This window comes from Phyllopteryx taeniolatus, chromosome 17 (genome assembly GCF_024500385.1).
Source record: "Phyllopteryx taeniolatus isolate TA_2022b chromosome 17, UOR_Ptae_1.2, whole genome shotgun sequence".
NCBI lineage: Eukaryota > Metazoa > Chordata > Actinopteri > Syngnathiformes > Syngnathidae > Phyllopteryx > Phyllopteryx taeniolatus.
Genome location: NC_084518.1, coordinates 9,845,074 through 9,868,794, shown reverse-complemented (window position 1 = coordinate 9,868,794; position 23,721 = coordinate 9,845,074). Strand labels below are relative to the sequence as shown.

The window sequence follows — 23,721 nt, the reverse complement described above, 5'->3', positions numbered from 1 at the left end:
CCCATAATTTGGTATTTTTGGTATTATAGTCTTACAAACTGTATGACCATTTGCTTAGTTTTTATATTGTACATAAGGACACAGTGTGTTGCTCTTTGAACGTTCTTTTTACCTAATTTTAAGACCTGGTAAGCAATATAAATTATGTAAATCATTGTCACAAACAGTTTTCTGTTTCATTTATTATTATTTTTTTTTACCTAAATATTTGTCTCCCTTTAGATTTAATCTGCATTTACCAGAAGATGTTGGTTTAATAGTCGTAGCTGCTCAACAAAGTCATGGCAGAGGTCAGTGCTCCTGGATAGTAAGTCTGCATACATACTGTCTGTGTACTGACACAAAAACAAGAAAAATATGGTTTGTTTAAACACATACCAGTGTGTGCGATTGTGTTTAGGGTGTTTGGCATGTTTGCATGGGTTCTCAAGTCAAATCAATCAAATGTATTTTTGAAAAGCACATCTTTTTTTAACAAAAATATACACAGTTACATGTGCAAAATGCATTATTAAGCAAGTTTTAAAGATATACAAGTAAAATTAAATCTCAAAATTCCACTCTGTGAATACAAAATTAGATTTCACTTCGCATTCAGAGCTAAAGAAGGAGCATGACAGCTGCTAGCAAAAAAAAAAAAAAAAGTCGTCCTTTTGGTTTTGACTGAATATACAGTAGATACACGTGTGTCAAACGGAGGTCTTTCCAGCCTGCAACGATTGACACATACATATGACAATCACCAGCGGATCAGAGGTTAAACCAGATTTTGCCTGTATTCGCTGGATTATTTGGGAAGTCTATGGGCTAACAATTTGCTTTACTTGTCTCCATGCTCATAGAACATTGACCTGGACTGTAACAGTTGCTTCGTAGCATGTTGTGTCATCAACAAGCCATGCTCCACTTGCAGCGTTAACCGTTTCTTGTATGCTTCCAGCGATTTGGTCATGGAGTATCTTAAATTTAATTCTGCGATATCCTGAGCCAGCTCGTCGAATTTGCTGCTCCATGTCCATGATATTATTTCGCCCCGAATGTATGCTTTCATAGTCTCCCACAGTAACGAACGAGAAATATCTGGGGTCCTATTAGTATGGAGAAATAAATCTGAGATCAGGTATACGATTAACAATGTCTGCCTCCAGAAGCAACTAAGAATTTAAACACCAGGGTGCATATGTCATTGCCTTTATTTTTAAATACAGTGGGTACTGAAAGTATTGAGACCCCCTTAAAAGTTTCCCTCTTTTTTATATTGCAGCCATTTGCTAAAATCGTTGAAGTTAATTTTTTTCCTCATGAATGAGCAGCACCCCATATTGACAGAAAAAATTGAATTGTTGAATTTTTTGCAGATTTATTAAAAAAGAAAACTGAAATATCACACAGCCATAAGTATTCAGACCCTTTGCTGAGACACATATATTTAACTCTGGTGCTGTCCATTTCTTCTGATCATCCTTGAGATGGTTCTACACCTTCGTTGGAGTCCAGCTGTGTTTGATTATAAATATTGGACTTTATTAGGAAAGCCACACACCTGTCTATATAAGACCTTACAGCTCACATTGCATGTCAAAGCAAATGAGAATCATGAGGTCAAAGGAACTGCCTGAAGAGCTCAGAGACGATTGTGGCAAGGCACAGATCTGGCAAAGGTTACATAAAAAATTCTGCTACACTTAAGGTTCCTACGAGCACAGTTATGGAGGCCATAATCCTTAAATGGAAGACATTTGGGATGACCACAACCCTTCCTAGATCTGGCCGTCTGGCCAATCTGAGCAATTAGGGGAGAAGAGCCTTGGTGAGAGAGGTAAAGAAGAACCCAAAGATCACTGTGGCTGAGCTCCAGAGATGGAGATGGGAAAAAGTTTTAGAAAGTCAACCATCATTGCAGCCCTCCACCAGTCGGGGCTTTATGGCAGAGTGGCCCGACGGAAGCCTCTCCTCAGTGCAAGACACATGAAAGCCTGCATGGATTTTGCTAAAATCACCTAAAGGACTCCAAAATGGTGAGAAATAAGATTCTCTGGTCCGATGAGACCAACATAGAACTTTTTGGCCTTCATTCTCAGCGGTATGTGTGGAGAAAACCAGGCAGTGCTCATCACCTGTCCAATACAGTCCCAACAGTGAAGCATGGTGGTGGCAGCATCATGCTGTGGGGTGTTTTTCAGCTGCAGGGACAGGATGACTGGTTGCAAGTGAAGGAAAGATGAATGTGGCCAAGTACAGGGATATCCTGGACGAAAACCTTCTCCAGAGTGCTCAGGACCTCAGGAGGGCCGAAGGTTCACCTTCCAACAAGACAATGACCCTAAGCACACAGCTAAAATAACAAAGGAGTGGCTTCAGAACAACTCCGTGACTTTTCTTGAATGGCCCAGCTAGAGCCCTGACGTAAACCCAATTGAGCATCTCTGGAGAGACCTGAAAAGGGCTGTCCACCAATGTTCAACAGCCAATCTGACAGAACTGGAGAGGATCTGGTAAAAAGGGTGGTTCTACTAAATACTGAGCAAAGGGTCTGAATACTTATGGCTGTGTGATATTTCAGTTGATCTTTTTTAATAAATTTGCAAAAATGTCAACGTCCATTTTTTTTCCTGTCAATATGGGGTGCTGTGTGTACATTGAGGAAAAAAATGAACTTAAATGATTTTAGCAAATGGCTGCAATATAACAAAGAGTGAAAAATTTAAGGGGGTCTGAATACTCTACGTACATGTCCATAGGCACAGACACGTGGTCAGACAGAACAATGGAATCGTATTTACATGCAGAGATTAAATTCAAAAGTCACGTATGCACTAAAAATAAATCTATACGGGTATATGATGGACTGGTGGAAAAAAAACAATTTTTTTTTGAAGTATTGAAGGTGCACCAGGAATCGACTATTCCAAATTCCTCCATTAAATATTTAACTACCTTGGCTGATTTTGACAATGTGTTTGGAGCGGAAGATGATCTATCAAGATGGGGATTAATCCAGCAATTAAAGTACCCCCCGCCCCAAAAATATGTCTAAAAAAATTATCATCGTCCCAGTTAGGAGCATAAACATTTGCCGGTATTAATTTCATATCGTAAATCTGACCTAAAATAATCAAATACCTGCCCGAGGGATCTGTAATAGTTTTAGTGTGAATAAAAGGAATAGATTTATGTACAATGATTGCTACACCCGTAGGTTACTTGAGGACTCTAAATTTCCCATAGGTGTGAATGTGAGTCCGAATGGGTGTTTGTTTATATATGCCCTGCGATTGGTTGGCAACCAGTTCAGGGTGTACCCCGCCTCTCGCCTGAAGTTTGCTGGGATTGGCTCCAGCGCGCCCGTGACCCTAGTGACGATGAGTGGAACGGAAGATGAATGAATGAATGGATTGCTACACCCCTAGCTCGGCTGGAAAAAGATGAAAGATAAACCTGCCCCACCCAGCCCCTCCTCAGTTTGGGCACATCTGAGCTTTTCAGATGAGTTTCTTGTCAGTCAATAATCTGAGTAATCAAGTGTTTTAATTAGTGCAAAACCTTGCTACGTTTTATTGGGTTATTCAAGCCCTTACAATTTAGAATTGTAAACTTAATATCACTGCCCAAGGTCACTGGCTAAGTAGTGGGAAGACTCACAGGAACACGATTAAATATAAAATAACGCATATTTATCTCAATCATGGCTGTGTTGTCCCAAAATGTGGAATGAACAAATGTTGCGTCCAAGCAAAAAGCACCATTTTCCAGCCCCCCCCCCCCAAAAAAATAAAAAGGGATAAAATAAAATAAAACACCATTCCCCCACCCCTGACAGACGTATTCTGAAAGAGGATGATTGACCATACAAACCACCCTTAAAAAACACGTGCAACCTTATAAGTGGATCTACTTATACTCAGACCATTGGGATGAAATCAACTTGTTTTAAGTCATTCCCAAAACAAAAGTGCAATATGTACAAAAACTGTGCAAACCAAACTCGGGAGGTAGAAAATAATAACAATCTATACACTATGAGCAAACCAACGTTTAGCAATACACAAACTTGTGTAGGCGTAAAGTCTGGGAATGTATAAATACTCCTCCCGTTGTACATCAGAGGTGAAGCCTTACTCGCACATTGTAGACGAGTTAGTTTGGCCGGACCAACTCGACACGGGACGTCATGACGAAAGTCGTAGAGACAAAGGTTAGCACCAAAATATTGCAACATATAAAGTCAGGCAGTGTTTAAAAAAATTCATTAGAAACACGTCTTACATAGTCGAGCTCTACAGACAGTCTGCATATTATTTTTCTTCAGGCACGCTTAACAGCAAGCAAAGTCAACAACAGCCATACTTACCCAATTCCAGGCAGCCAAGCAGGGGTTGGAGCAGTTCCCAACCTTGGATTCATTGTTATGCCAGGGTGGACAGAAGGGACTTTGCGCAAATGCCAGCATCGCCTGTTGAAGACCCAACTTACGCTACTATGAAATGATCTTTCAACTTTGAAAGTTGCTCGTGTCAATACCTGAAGATATCAAAGTGCTACAAAAAGATGACGTTTCACTGGCACCCCTACTGGTGAATATAAAGAATGCTGAGGTCATCGGTCAGTTTGAACGGAGTGAAGGAATTTTGTATGTAATCCATCTGTCAGAGAACCACTTGGTCATTCCTACCAATTGTCGAACATACCCTAAACTGGTCATCTCAGACAAGACTTGCTGAGTCAAAGTTTGATTCTTTTGGATTTTAATAGTCAAATATGTCATTGAGGATGGTCCACAGTGCCACAAGACCTCCCCATGACCACCTGAGACTGTTCCATTACTTCCTCTTGTTCTTATTGGGCTTCATTCACTAATAAATACATAGAAATGTTCTTGTTCTTATATGCAAACTCACCGTTGGATACGTGTGTACCAGCCAATATTCTTCTCACCAACATGCATATTTTAGTGAATCAGAATTCATGTACATGACGGGCTCGTGCCCTCGAGCTGCAATCTGCACAAATCATACCCCTATTTCCCTAGAAAAGGGCATCGGTTTGACACATCTAAGCCAATGCGTGGAGTTTGAAAGTTGTGACAGATGCCCCCAAAACTTTCAGTTTTCCAAATTTTTAACATATTTTCAAAAGTTTGGTGTCATCGGAAAGCTTGTAACCACAGAAACTGACATTGTATAATAATGATATTAAACAGTTTTAATTAATTCCAAAGTTATGTTAGAGGATGTGGCCCAAAACATGCATATAGAAAAAATTAATTAAGAGCTAAGAATGAACAAATTGCATAGGTTGTTAAACTAGAGTAATGAATCAATATAGCACAGCAAAGATGGATATGTCGTTGAAAAAAATTCAGGAAATTAGCATGGGATGCAACAGAAAATATGAGCCATATGTCGTTCAGAGTTATGTCACAAGCAACCACGCCAGGGGCGGATATGGGCTAAAATACACTATATTGCCAAAAGTATTCTCTCACCTGCCTTGACTCACATATGATCTTAAGTAACATTCCCTTCTCAATCAATAGAGTTTAGTATGACATCGGTCCAGCTATAACAGCTTTAACTCTTCTGAAAAGGTTTTCTTCAAGGTTCAGGAGTGTGGTTAGGAATTTTTGACCATTCTTCCACAAGCACATACCGGATGTGAGGTCAAACAGTGATGTTGGATGAGAAGGCCTGGCTCTCAGTCTGTACTCTAATTCAGCCCAAAGGTGTTCTATCAGGTTGGTGTCAGGACTCTGTGTAGGCCAGTCAATTTCATCCACACCAGACTCTCCCATCCATGCCTTTATGGACCTTCCTTAGTGCATTCGTGTACAGTCATGTTAGAAATGGAAGAACTGTTCCTGTAATTGGTGATGGCTTGTAGGTCTTGCCACACACAGTCGTTAGCAGAAAACTAATTCATTAACTTTGCTGCATAGCTTCTTATGGCAATGTTTATTTCCTTTGTCAGCTGGTTTCTAGCCGATAAAGCAAAGACCGGTAGAACATTCAAAGTCCTTGTTGGTCCTCATGTGGAGAAGCAACTCTTCAATTTGTTAGGCAGAGAGCATAGATTAGCGTTATTCACGTCTCCAACAGGCCCCATAGAGTGCAGCTGCTCTTCCGGTTATGTCCCAAAAAACTATGGATTTGTGAAAGTTGGCAAAAAAAAAAAAAAAACATCCCAAGTAGCCTGCATGATGTTGAGCAAGGCTTCCCTTGTGTAGGTTAACCGGTATAGGAAAAAAGACAAAAAAAGGACGAGAGCGCACAGTACAGAGATGCTTTTAGACACATTTGCAGTTTTTTAATTATAGTCATGAGTTAGCTGGACCTATCCCAGCTGACTTCATGCCAGAGGCGGAGTACATCCTGGACTGGTCGCCAGCACAAATACAGTAGATGTATAGGGCGTTCGTACTGCCAGGTATCAGTGTCCCTAATAATAAATAAAAATTGTTTTCATTTCAAGAAAGCCTTTACTTACTAGTCCTCGTGCTCAGGCCTATTAAGAAACAAAGTGATTTAAATAGGGTCCTTGTACCTCTGTGCTCGGGCTCTAAGTATAAATAGTTCAATATTTAAAATGACACAAGATGTAATTATTCTACACTTACACTTTTTAGCATCATGTGGTCAAAAATGACTATACATGCAAGCCTGGACTCAAATATGTCAAAACTAGTCCCAATTTTTTAAGAGATATCCTACAGTGAAAGGTTTACTCAGAGGTGTCAAATAGATTTTTGTCACAGGCCACATCTAGTGTTGCTTTCCCCCGGAGGGCCGTTATGACTGTCAACCCATATTATGTAATATTATCACATATTCACAACAATTTGATGGATAACTACAACTAATTGATATATAACTAGTTTTGAAATCAGAAGTCAGTAAAAAAATGTTTGCTCAACTATTATTCAATTTCTTTTAAAAGGGGAATTGATAAAATGTCTCAACATCATCAAAGGTCAACGCAGTTTGCAATTGTGGTATTTTAGCAAGAAACTTTAAGTCAACATTATATTAATTCATGTAATTTATCTCCCGCTGCAGGGCGGGGAAGAAATGCGTGGCTTAGCCCTCTGGGCTGCGCTATGTTCACACTATGTGTCCAGATAAAGCTGAGTTCGAGGCTTGGACAGAAGATTTCCTTTCTGCAACACCTGGCTGCTCTTGCTGTAATTGAAGCTGTGCGTACACTTCCTGGATATGAGGTATCATTATTCACATTATATTGTGTCAGCTCTCTCCACACTCATGAAAATATTACCGTACTATGTACAAGTACTGTAGGTGTCAGATTTACTAAATGTTTGGGTGTGGAAAAACAGGCGCAAACTTGATTGCTCACACAAACAGATGGGGAAGCTTATCTACTCACCGGGCACACCCAGGATTGAGCCTGCAAAACGAGCAAAATTGCTGCCCAGTTCTTTTTGCGCCTTCTGGGAGGAGTATATGCAAACTGATGAATTTAACACTTGCAAAGTGATTGATGAAACCTGAGATGAATTGCGATGGCTGATTTTTAATCTTTAAATCCCATGTCTAAAAGGCAGGTTTAAATCAGCCCTCACAGTGCTGCAAGTGTAGCGCTGCAAAATGAGAGGTGGTGGGGAGAACTTTTCTGCTTCTGTAAACATTTCTGAACTGCCACAAACAAAACTGATTGACATATATTCTATTCCATAATGCAATTTTTGAGCTTCTGAATGATGTAAGGGCTGACTTGGAGCCAGTCACAAGGAAGACTGCCATAGGACCTATGACAAAACGCATCAACTCTGCATTTCCTTGTGTCTGCATCGTCATTTCAGTGCAAGGTGACAATGTGTGCAGGTCTCTCCCAAGTTTTAAACACGTTACACAGGATGGACGGATGCATCCCATTCCCACGCACTTGGGGCAAGTTAAATGAAACAAAGCATGGCTTTTATGCGGTTGCTGGGTTTCCCCAAAATTATCAGAGCGATTAGATTTTTTTCTTTAACTACATGGAGTTTGCTTAAAAAACCCTGAAGGACTCCAAGATGGTGATAAATAAGATTCTCTGGTCTGATGAGACCAAGATAGAACTTTTTGGCTTTTGGTACTTTTCTAGGCAGTGTGTGTGGAGAAAACCAGGCACTGCTCATCACCTGTCCAATGCAGTCCCAAGAGTGAAGCATGGTGGTGGCAGCATCATGCTGTGGGGGTGTTTTTCGATGCAGGGACAGGACGACTGGTTGCAATCGAAGGAAAGATGAATGCGGCCAAGTACAGGGATATCCCGGACGAAAACCTTCTCCAGAGTGCTCAGGTCATCAGACTGGGCCGTAGGTTGACCTTCCAACAAGACAATGACCCTAAGCACACAGCTAAAATAACAAAGGAATGGCTTCAGAACAACTCTGACTGTTCTTGAATAGCACAGCCAGAGCCCTGACCCAAACTCAATTGAGCATCTCTGGAAGGACCTGAAAATGGTTGTCCACCAATCGTTCACCATCCAACCTGACAGAACTGGAGAGGATCTGCAAGGAGGAATGGCAGAGGATCCCCAAATTTCAACAATTCCGTTTTTTTTCTGTCAAAATGGGGTGCTGTGTGTACATTGAGGAAACAAAATAACTTAAATGATTCTAGCAAATGGCTGGAATACAACAAAGAGTGAAAAATTTAAGGGGGTCTGAATACTTTCCATACCCACACACACACATATATATATATATATATATATATATATATATATATATATATATATATATATATATATATATATATATATAAATAAATGCCCAACGCGTTGTCATCGCTTAGGGGCTTAACTGTAGGTAAAACTACGGGACTAAGTTTGGGCAATCTGCCAACACGCATTGGGCCAGCGTGGCATATAAGGGCCTATTCCTTCTTCATGGCAGTACAACAAAAAACACGGCCCTCATTCACCAGAGGCCAAAGAGCCACTGCCGTTTGGCGGCAGAGGATGCTAATAATCACCGGGCTAATTATGGCTGCTTACGGACAACGGACTTGGCTATGCTAGACCAGAACACGGTTACTCCTACAAACATTTTAAGTCAAACCAAAGGACAATCTTTAGAAGTAGCAAGAAAGAAGCAAAGAAGACATAACGCATGAAATCTTATTTTTGGGACGCTAAAGGACAATTCTCGATTAGAAGAGCTACGACATGAGCTAGAAGCCATCAAATGGGATATAATTGGACTAGGTGAAATACGTCGGAAAGATGAAGCTATGTTGACTCTCGATAATGGCCATCTATTTTATTACAGAGGATCAGAAAGCGGACCCAATAGTGGAGTTGGTTTCATTATTAATACAAGTATTGGCAATTACTTTACCAGCGTCAAAAGTGTTTCCGATAGAATCGCCACATGTATCTATCTCTATTAGAAAGCTTCAATTGATACAAATATATGCACCTACCATCAGCCACACCGATGATGAGGTGGAAGCATTCCACGAGGATTTATCCCGTCTTTATAGTCAATCGAAGCACACATTTTTAATAGTCATGGGTGACTTTATTGCCAGGATTGGCCTTAACTCTGGCGAGAAATCAATTGGATCCTACGGAATGGGATCAAGAGACGAAAGAGGAGAACCCTTAATAGAATTTGCTGAACAAGAAGGCTTATACTTCATCAATTTGTTTTTTAACAAGAAATGGAACCGAAAGTGCACATGGATAAGCCCCAAAGGTAACACTAGCATCATAGACTACTTCCTGTCCTACGACAAAGGGGTATTTACGGATTGCACCACCCTAAACAAATTTGACATTGGAAGTGACCACAGATTGGTTCGGGTCAAAGTGCAAATCCACTGCCAACTTGAACGAAAGAAACTTCTAAAGAGCAAATTTAACTTAATTCAAGAAAGAAGCGACGAGTTTCAAATACGTTTGGCTAATCGCTTTAAAGCTCTTCTATTGCTGGAAGACACAGATCTGTCAACACATGACGACGAAATTGTAGACGGGATTGTTCAAACTGCACACAAAGTAGCGCCATCAACGAGAAAGACGACAACATCCACAATATCTAAAGCTACTCTCGACTTAATGAAACAACGACAAGAAATGAAGAAAAGGCGCAGCATTATCAACGAAATTGAATATGTTGAATAGTGCAAGAGGATTCGGAAAAAGATACGAGAAGAATTGAGAATTTACAACGTTCGGCTTGTTCAGAAAACGCTTGAAGCAGGACATGGAATAGAAAGCGTAAAACGTGCATTAATTCGCCACAAGAAAATAATTTTTGTTTTGAAAATGGAAGATGGAACGATATGTCACAGCCGCCAAGAAATCGTACGAGTTAAAATTTTTTATACAAATCTATACAGTGACCCTCATTGAATGATTACTGGAAAGCTAGAAGCAGACCCAGTTCCATTTATCCTGAATGAAGAGGTTGAAAATGCTATTAGTTCACTTAAGGCCGGAAAAGCTTGTGGTCTGGATGAAATTTTTGTTGATATGCTTAAAGCAGGAGGGAACAAACTTAATAAGATGCTTGTAAAACTATTTCAACCCTGCTTGGACTTGCAAGAAGTACCGGCAACATGGAAAGACGCAGAAATCATTTTGCTACATAAATCAGACGATAAAATGGACCTAAGAAAGTATTGTCCAATAAGCCTGCTCGCAACGATTTATAAAGTCTTTGCAAAGATATTAGACAAACAAATTGAAATCAAACTCAGTGAAGCACAGCCGATAGAACAAGTGGGTTTTCGTAGCGGTTTTAATACTATGGACCACATACTGACAGTTCAACAAATAATCGAATGACACGAGTACGAAATGCCTCTGTGTGTAGCCTTCATCGACTATGAAAAAGCGTTGGACTCAGTCACCACCACTTCGATACTGCAGGCACTAGTAAATCAAGGGATAGAGCCGACCTATATCAACATTCTACAATCAATGTACGATTCTTCAGGTTGAATACAAATTGATGATAAAAGAGTCTAGGAAATAAGTCTAGGAAAAGGAGTCAGGCAAGGCGGCGCACTGTCTCGGAAGCTATTTACAGCTTGCCTTGAAGAAATATTTATAAGCTCAATTTGGAAAAAGGACTAAAAATTTACGGCGCTTATTTAAGCCATCTTCGTTTTGCAGACGACATAAATTTATTCTCCTACGATGCTGAACAAATACAGCGTCGCATTCAGGAATTAGAGTTAGAAAGCTGTCGCTCGAGTCTGAAAATGAACAAAAGCAAAACGAAGGTCATGTTCAAACGTTACTGTCCACAAAAAGATGTCAAAATGGAGGACTATGTTCTAGACGCCGTGGACAACTACATCTATTTAGGCCAACTTGTAACAATGGATGGAAATACAAGCACTGAAGTTGAACGCCACATAAAGCTTGCCTGGCAGGCTTATGGAAGGCTGAGTGTTATATTCAAGAACAATCTTCCTGCTTGAAAAGAAAAGTTTTTGATCAATGTATTTTACCAGTCCTCACTTACGGTAGTGAAACTTGGACTACGAATGCCAAAGTTATACAAAGACGACGTGTAACCCAAAGGTACATGGAACGCCAAATAAGCATTCGCGACAAGAAAAGATGCAGTTGGATAAGACAGCAGACGCGGGTTACCGACGTCATTCAAAAAATAAAAAGCCTTAAATGGAAATGGGCTGGCCACGTTGCCCGAAGAGCTGACAAAAGGTGGACCACAGAAACTATCAATTGGATACCACTGGACACAAAGCGACCATGGCAAAGACCTGAAAGTCGATGGATAGATGAAATCATTAAACACATCGGAATACACTGGCAACAAATTGGAAAATGTCGTAGTAGTTGGAAACGTGAAGAGGCCGTAATCCTGCAGTGGATTGAAAATTCTCTCATTATTAGAAAATAACAGAAAATTTTGATAAGCCTAATTGACCTAAAACAGTCTGATTTCATGTCAGACAGGAAAAAAAGTGAATGCGTCTATTGTTATGGCTAAAAACTGGGGTGCGATTTATTTTTATATTTATTAGCATGACTGTACATCTTATGTGCCCGGGCAGCTGTGTCTCAGTCGTTAGAATGGGTCGTCCAGTGACTGAAGGGTAGCTGGTTTGAATCCCGGCTCCGACTGTCTGCATATCGAAGTGCCCTTGGGCAAGACACTGAACCCCAATTTGCTCCAAGTGGGCATGGCTGCAGTCACCCATTGGTGTATGAATGTGTGGGTGAATGTGAGGCTTTGTAAAGCGCTTTGGGCACTGTGATAGTGTAGATAAAGCGCTATGTAAGTGCAGTCCATTTACCATTTATTGACATTTTTAAGCAAGTATATGATACATTACAACGTGACGTCATTAAAAAAAATTCAGTTGCATTGGTTTTGAATAGAATGCATTGTAAATGGTGATATTTTATTATATTCCAACCTTCCTCAGGACATTGACTTGCAGATAAAGTGGCCCAACGATATCTACAACAGCAAACTGATGAAGCTTGCAGGAGTTCTTGTATGTCGCCCATTCATGTATGAATGTGTGGGTGAATGTGAGGCTTTGTAAAGCACTTTGGGCACTGTGATAGTGTAGATAAAGCGCTATGTAAGTGCAGTCCATTTACCATTTATTGCCATTTTTTAAGCAAGTATATGATACATTACAACGTGACATTAAAAAAAATTCAGTTGCATTGGTTTTGAATAGAATGCATTGTTAATGGTGATATTTTATTATATTCCAACCTTCCTCAGGACATTGACTTGCGGATAAAGTGGCCCAACGATATCTACAACAGCAAACTGATGAAGCTTGGAGGAGTTCTTGTAACTTCCACTGTCATGGGTTCAACATTTCATCTACTAATTGGTAACCTCTTCTTCTGTCCTCCTCGTGTTTAATTAACTCTTATCTTCAAGGTCTCTGCTCTTGCAATCAAGAGTTATTGCAAAAAGATAGACTGCCATTTTAAAGTGTTTTATGGTTTTCAGAACAGCTGTTCTCCTCCTCGTGTTTAATTAACTCTTATCTTCAAGGTCTCTGCTCTTGCAATCAAGAGTTATTGCAAAAAGATAGACTGCCATTTTAAAGTGTTTTATGGTTTTCAGAACAGCTGTTCTCAAGTCATTGACTCGATCGCATCTGGATTGGTCTGGTGTCTTAGAAAACGCTTTGCCTCTCATTCGACTGAGCAGGCTTTTGGATGAAATGACATAGATGAGTGAGGATATTCACAGGCAAGAACTGCTGTTTGTTACAACCAAAAAAGAAAGCTTTTCAAAAATAAAGTGGCCATGGTCGAAAAACAATTCCCAAAACAGACAAAATAGTGATCACACATCAAAGCCTGACTGAAGTTTGGCAAGAAAATCTTAAACATGGCAATGACTTTTGGAAGTCGATCCTCCAAAAATTCATCTTTGGTGTGATGAAACCAAACTTGATCTGAAAACATTATCCAATTTTCCTCACATGATCAATAAAGTTATTGCGATCTATCTTGAACTGTTTGGGCATATGGATGGTGCATTTGTGAAGAAATAGTGAAGCCTTCATCCCTTGGTGGGAGCATAAAGCAGTGGCCTTGTTTTGCTGCTTCTTATATAGGTACATTGTTCATGTGCATCGTACCATGGGGGGGAAGGCGATGATTATATTGATATTTTGAAGAACATCAAGAATTCTGCTGCCAGTCGAGGTTTAGGTTTTCACTAGGGATGCAACAGATTAAAACACTCAAGGTTCTGATCGCCTCACGGTTTTGAGTCACTGAACAGATACTTTTTTGGATAAGCAAAAAACAAACAACATAGTCATTTACTTTGTAAAATACTTTTGCTCATTTATTTAAAAAATTCAACTCAAAAGTCAAATATGGCATTTACATTATATGAAAACTTAAAGCCGCAATATAAGGCATGATACCTTCTCCTTTTATACATGGACCGTGAATGAAAAACATCTAAAAGTGCAATTTAAGGAATATGCTCTTCCTGTAAACATGGAAAGTGAATTAAACACGAGCCTATGTCCACATCGTTGAAAAACAAGACATTTAAGAAACTAAAGCATACCTGATCCTATAATTTGTGGTGAACCCTACAAAGGATATATGCAGGATAATTTGTCCACATTTTTTGTCTTTTCCTGCTCATTAAGATTTGGGTCGGTCGTCGCACTGAAGCGGGTGCACGACAGGATTTCATAACTTGTTTTGCATGACGGACTTTGTCATAATGTGTTCAGCAATAAACATCCCAATGGCTATTGTAATAGCTTACGCCCACTGCCCAGTTGGATTGTGCAACAAAGTACTGCTTAAATGCCGCAATGATAAGTGGTAGTTAGGCAGCCCTCGTCTTACATGCTACCGACATGAGTCAGGAATGAGGGTTTTCTCTGCTCCTCCACTACGCTAGCCATGACTACTGTCTACCACTGCGCTTGACTAATGAGTGTAGATTAAACATGCTGCCTTCGCGTGAACTCGCAAAATGTTTTTTGTTTTTTTTCACCCGAAACTGACCAATCGAGATGGGTACACATGCAGGGTGGCATGACCTCCACACTTCTCTATTCATGCGCACGCCACAAGATTTTAGTTTTCAAAATAACAACTTGTCACGGCAAAGTTGCGTTATTATGCAAATGTATGTGCAAATGTAGACATTACAACGTGACATCAACGTGATATCCAAGATGGCGCCTACCAGTGTGGTCGCCTCGGTAACGTGCTCTCTAGTATTGTTTTTGTTTTTGTGTTTTTCGTCCGTCTTTGGAGACCTTACACAACTCACTGACACAAGGGGAGACCTGCTAACCATCAAGGAGGCTACTCCGGACTTTCTGTCACCAACTTTCGAATATCCGCTCAGTTTTTTCCCCGAGTTACTCACCGGAGCGGCGTCCGCGGTTTTCGGCACATGGAGACGGAAGCGGCGCCACAGAGGGAAACGAGCCGGCATTCAGGTGAAACTCCGCAAGAGAGGACACAGATTTGCGTTCTCGTCGATCCACCTCGCGAACGTACGCTCCCGACCCAACAAAATGGACGAGCTTCATCTTCTGTTAAAGACCAGTAAAGACTTCGGACGTTCCGCGGCTATGTGCTTCACGGAGACCTGGCTTTGCGACGCTGTACCCGATGGCGCCGTTATGCTTCCCGGTTTCCACATTCATCGAGCGGACCGCGACATGGAATCATCGGGGAAAACAAAGGGCGGCGGGATATGCCTCTATATCAACGAAAAATGGTGTACGGACGTCACGGTGCTCAGCACACACTGCAGCCCGCATTTGGAGTCGCTATTTTTAAACTGTAAACCATTCTACTCGCCACGTGAGTTCGCATCATTCATCCTGACTGCAGCCTACATCCCGCCTCAAGCTAACACGAACGCCACACTGCTAACGCTCGCCGAACAAGTCAACGAAATTGGAAAAAAAACACCCGGACCCACCCCTCATTATTCTCGGGGACTTTAACAAAGCTAAACTCAACCACAAACTCCCTAAATACAAGCAGCACATCGACTGTCCTACCAGGGAAAATAATACTTTAGACCACTGCTACACTACGGTAAAAAACGCATACCGTGCTATTCCTCGTGCAGCCCTGGGCTCGTCTGATCACTGCTTAATTCACTTAAAACCGACGTACAGGCAATAACTTAAATGCGCGAAGCCTACAGTGAAAACAGTGAAAAAGTGGACAAATGAAGCCAAGATGGAACTTCAAAGCTGTTTAGACTGCACAGACTGGAGTGTCTTTGAAAATTCAGCTGGCAGCCTGGATGTAAATACGGACACTGTCACATCCTATATCAGTTTCTGTGAAGAGGTTTGTGTACCAACAAAATCTTTTCGCACATTCAACAACAACAAGCCGTGGTTCACTGCTAAACTTAAGCAGCTTCGCCAAGCTAAGGAGGACGCATATCAGAGCGGTGACACGGCCCTGTATAATCGAGCTAGAAACCAGCTGACTAAAGAAATTAACATTGCAAAAAGAAACTATGCAGCGAAGTTGTAAAAACAGTTTAGCGCAAACGACTCTAAATCAGTCTGGCATGCATTCCAATCGCTGACTAATTACAAGCGACGATCCCCCCAAGCTGAGAACAATAGCACACTAGCCAACGACTTGAATACCTTCTACTGCAGATTTGAAAAGGACACTTTCACACCACACACCCACCCGGCCGCACCCGCAACCACAATCACACCTGACTTCTGCGTTAACCATTCATGAACAGGATGTGAGACGCATCTTCAAACAACAAAAGATTAACAAAGCGGCAGACCTGGACCATGTGTCCCCATCCTGCCTCAAAGTCTGCGCGGACCAGCTCGCTCCAATCTTCACTCAGATCTTCAATAGATCTCTGGAACTGTGCGAAGTTCCATCCTGTTTCAAACTCTCCACCATCATTCCAGTCTCCAAGAAACCTGTAATCTCGGGTCTGAATGACTACAGGCCTGTCGCTTTGACATCTGTGGTCATGAAGTCCTTTGAACGTCTCGTGCTGGATCACCTCAAGAATGTCACAGGTCCCCTGCTGGACCCCCTGCAGTTTGCCTACCAAGCAAACAGGTCTGCGGATGATGCAGTCAACATGGGACTGCACTTCGACAGTGCAGGGACCTACGCGAGGATCCTGTTCGTGGACTTCAGCTCAGCGTTCAACACCATCATCCCTGAACTCCTTTCATCCAAGCTTCTCCAGCTCAGCGTCTCACCTGCCATCTGCCAGTGGATTTACAGCTTTCTGATGGGCAGGACACAGCAGGTCAGGCTGGGGGAGGCCACCTCATCCACACGCAGCATCAGCACTGGGGCGCCCCAAGGTTGTGTCCTCTCTCCGCTGCTCTTCTCTCTCTACACGAACGACTGCACCTCAGCGAACCCGACTGTCAAACTCCTGAAGTTTGCAGATGACACCACTGTCATCGGCCTCATCAAGGACGGTGACGAGTCTGCATAGCGACAGGAAGTGGAGCGGCTGGAGCAGTGGTGCGGCCGACACAACCTGGAGCTGAACACACTCAAGACAGTAGAGATAATCGTGGACTTCAGGAGGCATCCTTCGCCACAGCTGCCCCTCACGTTGTCCAGCCGCCTTGTGTCAACCATCGAGACCTTCAAGTTCCTGGGAATTACAATCTCTCAGGACCTGAAGTGGGCGACTAACATCAACTCCGTCCTCAAAAAGGCCCAGCAGAGGATGTACTTCTTGCGGCTTCTGAGAAAGCACGGCCTGCCACCGGAGCTGCTGAGACAGTTCTACACAGCGGTCATCGAATCAGTCCTGTGTTCTTCCATCACAGTCTGGTTTGGTGCTGCTACAAAAAAGGACAAACTCCGACTGCAACGGACAATCAAAACTGCTGAAAGGATTGTCGGTACCCCCCCTACCCACCATTGAGGACTTGCACGCTGCCAGAACTAAGACAAGGGCGTGCAAAATCCTCTCGGACCCTCCGCACCCCGGTCACCAGCTCTTCCAGCTCCTTCCCTCAGGTAGGCGCTACCGATCAATGCAAACTAGAACTAGTAGACATTCCAACAGCTTCTTCCCTCTTGCGATCAACTTCTTAAACACCTAACCTATAATTCCATTACAACAAGCTGGCAATTTTTTTGACTTGAGTTTGTTGTCACATTTCTGTGGGGCCAATTATGTATTACTCGTGCACTCACTGTAGTTGTCTCGCCATGCTGCACTATTTGCATATACTGGCCACTCATGCCAGAGTAGCATCTGCTCCATTGCACACTGTTTGAGGAGTATCTGTAACATTTGCACAACCAACATTGTCCCAGATTATCGCACTACTCGTCACTTTAAACCGCATACACTCCTTGAAGTCTCAGCGCCCCTTGCACAATGGTCATTGCACCGGTCTATTGCAATGACATACTTGGCAAATAAAGATGATTCTGATTAGCTCATATTAACTAACGTTAGCTAGTTATGGGCCTTGGTATCTTTTCATGCTATTGCTTCCAAGGCATGAGCAGAGAGGTTTGGATGTGACTCCACACTGGACGCTCATACTCTTGGACAAATCCACGGACCACTTGTGTGCCAAAACCGTGGAGAGTGAAGATGATCCATTGCACCACGAGTTTTCCAACGAGAATGAGCCAAATCATACTCAACTCAACAAAATTTTATTTGAAGAGCACAAACAAAAAAGAACAGACAACAAAAGACAATTGAATATCATTTAAAAACAAGACAATAATAAAGTAATAAACATTAACCACAAGGGCAGAGTCTCATGCAGTGCTGAAAACCAAGGCATAAAAACAGGCTTTGATGTGAGTTGTAAAAATGGCTCAAATCACCAAAATCAAGGTTGCGGAGTGGCCCTCTACGAGCCCAGATCTCAATCCGATCAAGAATGTGTGGAGGAAGCTCAAGATTGGGGTCCCTGCTTGTAGGCCAAGCAATTTAGATAATTTTAAACAATGGGCTTCGGACAAGCCGGCACGGTGGTGGTCTGGTTAGCACATCTGCCTCACAGTTCTGGGGATCGGGGTTCAAATCCCGTGTGGCATTTGCATGTTCTCCCCATGCCTGGATGGGTTTTCTCCGGGCACTCCGGTTTCCTCCCACATCCCAAAAACATGCGTGGTTGGTTGATTGAAGACTAAATTGCCCATCGGTGCGAATGTGAGTGCGAATGGTTGTTTGTTGCCCTGCGATTGGCTGGCGACCGGTTCAGGGTGTACCCTGCCTCCCGCCCGAAGATAGCTGGGATAGGCTCCAGCAGCCAACGACCCTTGTGAGGATAAGCGGTGAAGAAAATGGATGGATGGATCGATGCATGGCTTCGGACAACAGGCTTCCATCCCCAGGGGACTTGCTAAACTATCTGGCTGTGTCAGTCAGATCATAAAAGTATATTTTAACATCTCACCCGTTAAATAAAAAATGCTGTTCTTTTAGTTTGTTTTTGGTTTTTTTAGGGGATTGAAGACTCTAAATTGCCCATCAGTGCGAATGATTGTTTGTTTATAGGTGGCGACCAGTTCAGGGTGTACCCCACCTCTCGCTGAAGATAGCTGGGATAGGCTCCAGGACGCCCGCGACCCTAGTGAGGATAAGCGGTATGGAAAATGGAAGGATGGATGCAAAACAATTATAACCTATTTTAAAGTGAAGTAGGCTACAAGAGCTCAATGAAAAACACGTCATGCCACGAGCTTAAAGAATAGGTGGGAACCAAAGTCACATCAGGAAAGGTAAAGGTTACAATGCCATTTCCTTGACTTTGGGACTCCAGTGAACCATGTTATAGCTATGATCCATGAATGAAGACAAGTGTGAAGTGGTGAACGACGACTCATCCAGGAGTTGTGATAGGAATTGCTCAGTATATACTTATCGATCGGATTCCTTATCAATTCTCCTATGGATTCTCATTACTGCGTAGTGTTCAATGTTTTAATGGCTGAGGGTACAAAACAAAAGCCTCTTGACAGTCAGGAGGGCTGATCTAGAACTGCCTCTGTATCTTTTTGGTTTTAAAAACCGACATTTTGTACCTGTGGCCTGAGGAAAGAACCTGAAATCCACATAGTCCACATACAGTATGCCGACGCCAGGTCTTCTGAGCAAATACTTTACTGAGTACAGCTGGGTACTTTCAAATACCCAGCTATATAGAACAAAATATTGTCAAACAGATCAGGGCTTAACTAGTATGAACCATGTGAAGTCTGGGATTTTCTGGAGCATGTAAAGAGGTGTTAAGCATTTTCAGTTTTTTAGCAAATAAAATTTTAATGCAAAATGTTATGCCCTGCCCAGCGTGGCACCGAATGAAAAGCTTTGAATAACTTTTCATCTTCAAGATCTTTAGATGAGACAGCAATCGGATTAAATCTATAGTTCTGTTCGTTAAAATGTGACCTCTATAAAAGGTGAAAAATAAGGTGAAAATTGAAAGCAAAGTAAAAATGGTAGACTTCCTGCTGGTTTTAGGGTATGGCTCCAAGAGACGTTTGTAGGACGTGGGCTGTTGTGAGGTCATGAAGGCCTGAACATCATGCGGAGTAAATGTAGGATAGATTGGATTAACCTACTAGCAGCATGCGGAGTAAATGTTGGATAGATTGGATTAACCTGCTAGCAGGAGAACAACAATGTATTAAATGTAATTCCTTTGTGCCAGTAGGTGGCGCTATTAGTAAGATTAAAATTTGTTCCATAGATCCCTTTAAGTATGGACTGTCATTTAGTGTGCGAAATTTTAAAGACTTCAATGAAAGTGCAGAACCATCTCAAGGATGATCAGAAGAAATGGACAGCACCAGAGTTAAATATGAGTGTCACAGCAAAGGGTCTGAATACTTATGGCTGTGTGATATTTCAGTTTTTCTTTTTTAATAAATTGGCAAAAATTTCAACAATTCTGTTTTTTTCTGTCAATATTGGGTGCTGTGTATACGTTGAGGGGAAAAAAATAACAAATGATTTTAGCAAATGGCTGTAATATAACAAAGAGTGAAACATTTAAGGGGGTCTGAATACTTTCCGTACCCACTGTATTTATCTCGGGTGCTGTCCATTTCTTCTGATCATCCTTGAGATGGTTCTACACCTTCATTGGAGTCCAGCTGTGTTTCATTATACTGATTGGACTTCATTAGGAAGGCCACACACCTGTCTACAGTGGGTAATGAAAGTATTCAGACCCCTTAAATGTTTTACTCTTTGTTATATTGCAGCCTTTTGCTAAAATCATTTAAGTTAATTTTTTTCCTCATTAATGTACACACAGCACCCCATATTGACAGAAAAAAGCGGAATTGTTGAAATATTTGCAGATTTATTAAAAAAGAAAAACTGAAATATCACACAGCCATAAGTATTCAGAGCCTTTGCTCAGTATTTAGTAGAAGCACTCTTTTGAGCTAATACAGCCATGAGTCTTTTTGGGAATGATGAGGTTTTTCACACCTGGATTTGGGGATCCTCTCCAGTTCTTTCAGTTGGATGGTAAACGTTGGTGGGCAGCCATTTTCAGGTCTCTCCAAAGATGCTCAATTGGCTTTAAGTCAGGGCTGTGGCTGGGCCATTCACGGAGTTGTTCTGAAGCCACTTCTTCCTTATTTTAGCTGTGTGCTTAGGGTCATTGTCTTATTGCAAGGTGAACCTTCAGCCCAGTCTGAGGTCCTGGGCACTCTGAAGAAGGTTTTCGTCCAAGATATCCCTGTACTTGGCCGCATTCATCTTTACTTCAATTGCAACCAGTCGTCTTGTCCCTGCAGCTGAAAAACACCCCCACAGCATGATGCTGCCACCGCCATGCTTCACTGTTGGGACTGTATTGGACAGGTGATGAACAATGCCTGATTTTCTCCACACATACCGCTTAGAATTTTAGCAAACTTCATGCGGGCTTTCGTGAGTCTTGCACTGAGGAGAGGCTTCCATCAGGCCACTCTGCCATAAAGCCTCGACTGGTGGAGGGCTGCAGTGATGGTTTACTTTCTAGAACTTTCACTCATCTCCCGACTGCATTCCTGGAGCTCAGCCACAGTGATCTTTGGGTTCTTCTTTACCTCTCTCACCACCTCTCTCCGTACCCACTGTATATAAGACCTTACAGCTCATAGTGCATGTCAGACCAAATGAGAATCATTAGGTGAAAGGAACTGCCTGAAGAGCTCAGAGACAGAATTGTGGCAAGGCACAGATCTGGCCAAGGTTACAAAAAACATTCTGCTGCACTTAAGGATCCTAAGAGCACAGTGGCCTTCCTAATCCTTAAATGGAAGATGTTTGGGACAACCAGAACCCTTCCTAGAGCTGGCCATCCGGCCAAACTGAGCAATCCTCCACCAGTCGGGGCTTTATGGCAGAGTGGGCCGATGGAAGGCTCTCCTCAGTGCAAGAAAGCCCACATGGAGTGAAAAAAAAACACCTGAAGGACTCCAAGATGGTGAGAAATAATATTCCCTGGTCTGATGAGACCAAGATAGAACTTCTTTGTCACATAGGCATCCCAATTTTAGTAGACCTAGGTGAAATTTACAGCTGAGACTGCTTTATTGAAATTTTGTAGTGGTCTCCACTACTTTTTTATTTTATTTTTTTATTACACAATAATCCTATAAAATATTGAATTGTTTGCCAGGTTTGATGTGTGCATAATATAATGAGTTTGAGTGTGTATTTCGTCCCTCAAAACAGCGGTTTTCTTGGCGAACAGCATGTCGCCACGGCAACAGCATTATACGAAATGGAAAAGCTTTTTATAACTTTTCATCTTCCATATCCTTAGATGAGATACTCAGTTTGAAGTCGATATGATTAAACCTCTAGGAGGAGTTCGTTAAAATGTGACCTCTATAAAAGGCAAAAAATTAGGTGAGAATCAGAATGACCCTTATATGCCAAGTCTATCAAAAACATTCAAGGAATTTGTCTACAGTAGTTGGAATCAGCCGAGTACGACAATAGACAGCCATTTTGACAAAAAAATACTTTTGAGACACAAAAACACACCACAGACTGTCCCTTAGCAATGAAACTCGTAATGTGGTAATGCTGATACAATTACAGTTGTGCAAATGATGCAGAGTCCACTAGCAATTTAATGGCAAGAGGGAAGAAGCTGTTGAAATGTCTGCTTGTTTTAGTTTGCATTTATTGATAGCACCTACTTGAGGGAAGGAGCTGGAAGAGGTGGTGACCAGGATGTAGAGGATCCAAAAGGATTTTGCATGCCCTTCTCTTAGTTCTGGCAGCGTGCATGTCCTCAAGGGTGGGTTGTGGGGTCCCGATGATTTTTACGGCAGTCCTGATTGTCCATTGCAGTTGGAATTTGTCCTCTTTTGTGGGAGCAGAACTGTGATGGATGAACACAGGACTGATTTGATGACTGCTGTGTAGAACTGCCTCAACAGTTCCTGTGGCAGGCCGTGCTTCTTCAGAAGCCACAGGAAGTACATCCTCTGCTAGGCTTTTTTGAGGATGGAGTTGATGTTAGTCTCCGACCTCAGGTCCTGAGAGACTGTAATTCCCAGGAACTTGAAGGTCTCGACGGATCTCCATGTTTGGCTACATGGAAAAACTCTTACTCTCCAGACAGAGGTCACAAAATCTTTGCAGGAATTTCCCTCAACTAACATTAGTTATTGTGTAACAGTAACTCAGAAGTGGTAGCAGCCTTCTCCAGATGTGCACGCCATAGCAGTATTTGAAGAGATCTGGCGCGAATAGAACATTCTCGTTACCACAACGTCTTTCAATTCCAGGAAAGCATCATCCTCCCTGCACTTGGTAATAAATCCATTCCAGTAGCCAACCTTTGCGGGCACTGTCTGTCTGTGGTGAAGGACACCAATTTGTACACTAGGAGCTGGGTTTTCTCAACAACATTTTTGAAGACTGAAATATGTCCTCTCCTCGCGTGTGTTCTTTTGAGGGCAGTACTGTTAACAGCTCCTCTTTTGCAATCATGTCAGCAAACTCCATCCGATTAAAAATCTTCGGAAATGTCACTCACGTCTGTAGACTCGTCCAACTGCAGTGAGAAACACTCGCAATCTGCAGTCCTTCCTAAAATGCTCCATCAAATCCTGGGCCATGGCTTCCCTGCACCGTGTGACTGTACTTGAGAGCTTTGATCGAAGGCCCCCCGGAGAGCATGGGGGCCCAGCCACAAACAGGGCCCAACGCAGGAGCCAGTTGCTACCTGAAAAAGGTCACAGCCCGCCAAAAGCAAGCTGGTT

The 23,721-nt window shown here is 42.1% G+C and overlaps 2 protein-coding genes across 9 annotated transcripts in view; one reads left to right on the top strand and one right to left on the bottom strand.

Moving 5' to 3' along the window:
- lrch2 (leucine-rich repeats and calponin homology (CH) domain containing 2) overlaps nt 1-23,721 on the bottom strand; it is a 466,084-nt gene that overhangs the window by 135,049 nt on the left and 307,314 nt on the right. The gene's annotated exons all lie outside the window — the stretch shown is intronic.
- The window catches only part of hlcs (holocarboxylase synthetase (biotin-(proprionyl-CoA-carboxylase (ATP-hydrolysing)) ligase)), a 109,040-nt gene that overhangs the window by 80,020 nt on the left and 5,299 nt on the right, over nt 1-23,721 (top strand). For 3 of the 5 annotated variants that reach the window (XM_061752150.1, XM_061752147.1, XM_061752149.1), the window contains 4 exons: nt 223-290; nt 7,053-7,213; nt 12,414-12,485; nt 12,725-12,839. In XM_061752150.1, the coding sequence (XP_061608134.1) occupies nt 223-290; nt 7,053-7,213; nt 12,414-12,485; nt 12,725-12,839 (416 nt within the window). The remainder of the gene's footprint in view (nt 1-222; nt 291-7,052; nt 7,214-12,413; nt 12,486-12,724; nt 12,840-23,721) is intronic. The other 2 variants (XM_061752148.1, XM_061752152.1) reach the window with 2 other exon arrangements.